This window comes from Brassica oleracea, chromosome C5 (genome assembly GCF_000695525.1).
Source record: "Brassica oleracea var. oleracea cultivar TO1000 chromosome C5, BOL, whole genome shotgun sequence".
NCBI lineage: Eukaryota > Viridiplantae > Streptophyta > Magnoliopsida > Brassicales > Brassicaceae > Brassica > Brassica oleracea.
In genome coordinates, this window is record NC_027752.1 from 5,275,747 (window position 1) to 5,281,222 (window position 5,476).

Below are 5,476 nucleotides of genomic sequence, written 5' to 3' on the forward strand. Positions count from 1 at the left end.
TTGTATAGTTATTTATTAAATAAGAATTTATAATCATACAGTTCTATGATCGTTCATATCGTTTTATAACAAAATATTTAAATCATCGATAACAAAATTTTCAATCTGAAATCTTTAATAAGTTTATAATTTATAAATGTTCTTGAAAATTCATTGAAACTTTTAATATTAAAATATTTATGTAATCCTATGGTATATAGTGTTATATATATATATATTTATTTATTTTATTATTAAATGATATTTTTTACTCATATGGTTTTAAAATCTTGTGTATCTTCTTATAATAAAAATGTTAAACCATTGATCATTAATTTTTATCATAATAATTTTAATAGTTTTAGTCATTTATTGTCGTTTTTAAAAATTCAAATTATAACATATACGAAAAAATCTAAATTTTACTTTTATAGCTAATTTGATTGTTTAATTTATTTTAATTAATATAAAATTAAACAAAAATAATGGAGGAGATATAAATTGTTATCAAATCTTTATTATTAAAATCATTAATTGTCATATATATATTAGTCATTTATGGTAATTCTGTAGGTTTTATTTAAGGAGAGAAAATAGCATATCATATCATTATATCATATAGTTTGACCAACTTATGTATCTAACAACATATAAAAATCGAATGTGGACCTACTTATTTTTCAATTGAATGTAATTGACTACCTAATTGAGTGCCACATATACATTGAGACATTTTTTAATTAATACAAAATTGAGTTTACATTTTTTCAAATGTTTTTCAATTAATATATAAATTAATATATAGGGGATATAACATCTTAGATAATAAACCTGTATGAGAACTGAGGTGACCGTGTTATTGTGCCATTGGTGCAGCTGGTTAGTCAAGGATAACCTAAAACTGATTTATTGATACTATTACGGATATATATCTGAAATTCTAAAAAACATTAAATAATATATAAAGGGTTAGAGCCAATCCACTAATCACCAATTGATTTTAAGTAGGAAGTCCATAATTAAACCCGAATCTAACATGGTATCAGAGTCCAGATCCTAAATACCCTAAATTTCTAATTAAAATTAAAAATTAACCTTTCTGACCGGGTATAAAGATCGTGATTAACCCTTCCAACCGGATATAAAGGTTGTGTTAAACTCGTTCGACCGAGTATAAATATCCTAAAGTTTCGAGATTTCTGGCCGATAAGAGTCATTATCTCGAGGAAGAGTATTAGGGATATATATCCTACATCGGAAATTCTAAGGGATATTAAGTAATATATAAAGGGTTATGGTCAATCCAGTAATCACTAATTGGTTTTAAGTTGGAACCTAGTAATTAAACCCGAATCTAACAGATACACTTGGGATCAGTTAAGTAGCTTTTTGTCATAGGTATACATTATTTTTCCTGCACAAAATTAAAAGACTAACAAACAAAACCAACCGACGTATGCATTTGTAGTCTACTCGTCAAAAGCAATCATGGGCTAACTTTCGATAGAGTACTTGGGCTACAACTAGGAAGCCGGGCTACAAGAACAGAACTTCATTTCATCACTCTATTTGGTTTTCAATGGCCCACATCGATAATTCAAGAATCGCTCGCTTTAACCGGACGCATATACCCGGTCAGCAATGACCAAGCTTAACCCAAAGTTAATCGATTTTGTAGAAGGGTTTTCCGAAAGAACCGCATAGCCGAGTCAGTTTACATAATTTTCGCATTGCTCGATCTGTTGAACTTTTGACTCTAAGAATGCGACCAGCTGTATAGTTTCGTTTTAACACTTTGTCTTATTGATTAACTGATTAGAGTAATTAAGAGCTTTTGTTTTTATTCCAAAAGTCTGATTGTTCTTTATCTACTATCTTTTCAATTGATGTCGTTCAATATTTTTATCACACTACTTGACATATCTTATTTTTAGGATTTAGCTATCTAGAATCTATTAATTATACATTGTTGTAGTTTATGGATAAACACACTCGTAGTTATTAAAAACCCCGCTATAAATACACTATTAGTAGCATGAAAAGGTTAAAAACCAAGAAATACAAATACAAGAGCTACAGCTAATATAACAGCCCATGCATATGCAACTGCGTCTACGTACGTTTGAATCACTAAACGCGAACGCTCTGGTTATTACGGCGAGAAGCATTGGAAAACACAACTCTCATAAACACCACCGCGGGTGACCCGAAACTCATTCTCCGGCCGAGGTTCTGGTATCTGAGGAATGCTTTTTCTCTTCTCCAGTCTATCGCATGCACAAAAGCCGAACCTCAGATTCTTTCCGGCAACAGCTGCAGCTTTTTTCTCCATTCTCCTGCGGTTGACATACTCTTCAGATATGTAGACATCCATTGGAATAGGAATCAAGAAGTGAAAAGACTTAATTTGGGATTGTTTTTGGTGATTGAAATTTGAAAGAAATGCTTTGTTTGGCAGTTTGAAGTTTCTTGATGGAGTTGAAGTGAAAGACTGAAAGTTATTAATTTATAGAGGGGGTAAAACCTGTGGGCGTTATGTCCCATGTTGTTTGGCACAAATAATTACATACGCAGATATTTTATGTCTTTGGATTGTTTTTCCACAAATGAAAACGTGCTTTCCCTATAATAGGAATTTACTTCTGCTGAAAGCTGGTGATTATTTAAGTTAAATAATATAAAAGATTCCTAATTTGTGGAAGATTCGTTGGATTTTTATACCATGGTTTGTTTCTGCAAAGAAGATGATATGATCGAACCAATTCTTTTGGTTTTAATATGTTTTGTTAGGTTCAACTTTTGACCTTTTGAATTTGGATTAGCTCGTGGATGTCTAGTGAATGTCGCAGGACACATTAAAATAATATGATTATATCACGTGTATTTATGTTGGATCGAATAAAACATAAACAAATATATACAAGAGAAATTATTGTCACGATGTTTGTTAATAATAATGGAAATCTGAAAACAACAAAATATTTTGTTTATTGCTTCAAATATCACTACATTACTAGACAGGAGTGTTTCAGACAGGAGTGGTTATTTGATATTTCTATATTAATTTTACACAGAGCATGTGAAAACACACTTTTATTAGAGTAAACTATTTCCAAAAAGTATCAAAACCTGGATGAAAGGAGCCATAAACCATGAGGCCACAGCCACAGATAATTCAAGCGACAAGTGTACACAAGTTTCAGGATGAAAAACCGCGGCTGAACACTAGAACATAACGCCAATTTTGTCATTTTTCATGTCTCAGTGTCACCATGGTTTCCGTTATATTACTAAACGGCTAGTTGATTCTGCGGCTAAGACATACACATTGCTTGCAAGCAATAGTAATTGTTAGCATTTGATAATACTCACATATAATATTTTTACTGTTTTATACTGTTCCAAACATCATAAATTGTCAAGTTATTTCTTTCAAATAACTAACTAGAACATAAAAAGTTTAAAAAAAATTAGAATTTAAAATTACATATATACTGTATATAGTTTTAAAATACATAAATTGATTAAAATCTTCATATATATTAAATGAAAAGACAATTAAATGACTTTCAAATATGTATCGAACACTAGTGAAATCTTGAGAAATTATTATAATTTGATTGGTAGATGATTTTTAATTTTTATTTATTTAACCTAGATGTAAAAATTAAAGGTAAGTATAGAATCAACTAACGTCACTTGTCAAATAATTTAAAATAATATTAAAATATACTAAAAAATAATTTTGTAGTCACAATAATAAATATTTCGTCACAATAATAATATTATGATGTATTTGTGACCAATTAAAACGGTTACAATACCGTCTGTCACAAATCTTTTTTGGTAACAAAAATGTCACGGTGTTTGCTACGCATTACTGGAGTAACCATTTCATTTCAAATAGCAACAATATAAAAAGTAACAAATTTGTTACAATTACCAACTAAAAATATGTCACAAAACTGTCATATTATGTGACTGATGTTGGTGAGTGGAGAATAGGTGATGATAAATTCAAAAATAAATTCTCAACTAAGGCAACTTGAGAGTTGCTAAGATCACGAGGAACTAAATGTTCATGGAGTAAAGGAGTTTGATTCAGGTATGCTACTCCAAGATTTACATCCCTCAAGGAGTTTGATTCAGGTATGCTACTCCAAGATTTACATCCCTCGCATGAATAGCTATATATAATATACTATCTACAGGCGATAAGATGACGAAGTGGAGAGGACCTGTCAATAATGCTTGCTCTCTGTGTGATGAACCATTGGAAACCGGGAACCATCTGTTTTTTGAATGCAGATTCTCTGAGGTTGTGTGGGAGAACCTTGCAGGACTGATAGGAAGAGATTATACGAGAAGTTGGAGGGAGATAGTAGATTTGATCTCCACATATCAGAACACTACAAAGCAGTTCACATTGAGGTATATTTTCCAAACGATTATTCATGGGGAGAAGCTTTTGAATACAACAATTCTGATCATGATCATGGAGAGAAACATTAGGAACAAATTTTCATCGGTTCAGAGAATGGGTTACACAAGGTTAGAGAATGGACTTAGATTCTAATTTTCAACAAGGCCATTTTTAAGTTTATAGAAAAATATAGATTATAAAATGTATAAGAAATATGTTCTTACATATGAAGCATTGTAAATGTAGCACAAAAGAGTTTTTGATTGAATAAAATATTAACATTCATTCAAAAAAAAAATGAAGAGTAAATCTTAATTGCTGGAGATTTGATTAGAACAAAAAGATTTTAGATGAAAAGGAGAAAGAAAGAAAATGAAGATAAAAGCAGACACAAATGCAGAAGAAGAGCTTCTGATAAAAAAAAGTAAATGCGTTTCAATTACTTCACTGATTTTTTTTCTACTGTACTATATAGATTTTACATCAAAAGCTTGATTGAAAACATCCTCCAACAAACCATGGGTGAGCAACTTAATATTTTGTTCTCTATAGTTTAATCTTTCAGATATTCAGAAAGAAAATTGGTTTAGGTATGGTTGTAGGGGTGAGATTAAACATAAGGGCAGCTGCAACGGTGATTTTAGATGAGTCCTTACCGTTAATCCTTAGCATTATTTCAATATAATATTATTATTTTGGTTTAATTAGCTAAGGATCAATCCTTCAAGAGGGATTGGAAGGACTCAATCCTTAACACACGTGTCTCTCTCTATCTCTCCTCCCACGCTCTCTCTCGATCTCTCCTCGCTCCATCATCTCCCACCATGGCTCCTTTATAATCTTCCTCTTCATCTCCCACCACGTCTCTTGCTTTACTGCTTTCTCCGTTCTTTCGGTAGGCGCAAGTGTTCATCATCCATCCGCCCTCAAACACAGAAGAGACAATCGTTTCGTTCGTCATCTTTGAAGGTATTTGCAGTACTTTCCGATTAACGATTAGCTTAATATTTGATTAATTAACCATCTGATCCGACTGTTGTTCGAAAACTCTGGAGTGTAGATTCATAAAGTATC

The 5,476-nt window shown here is 31.3% G+C and overlaps 1 protein-coding gene across 1 annotated transcript; it reads right to left on the minus strand.

The window, feature by feature from the left end:
- Positions 1-1,960: 1,960 nt before the first annotated feature.
- LOC106294145 lies at positions 1,961-2,443 on the minus strand. Its single transcript, XM_013729746.1, has one exon. It carries the CDS (start codon positions 2,351-2,353, stop codon positions 2,132-2,134), a length of 222 nt encoding a protein of 73 aa, XP_013585200.1. The 5' UTR covers positions 2,354-2,443; the 3' UTR covers positions 1,961-2,131.
- Positions 2,444-5,476: the final 3,033 nt, after the last annotated feature.

Bases quoted from the DNA above. Each gene is read 5' to 3' on its own strand.
- LOC106294145 (XM_013729746.1), bottom strand. From the start codon at position 2,353: ATGGATGTCTACATATCTGAAGAGTATGTCAACCGCAGGAGAATGGAG.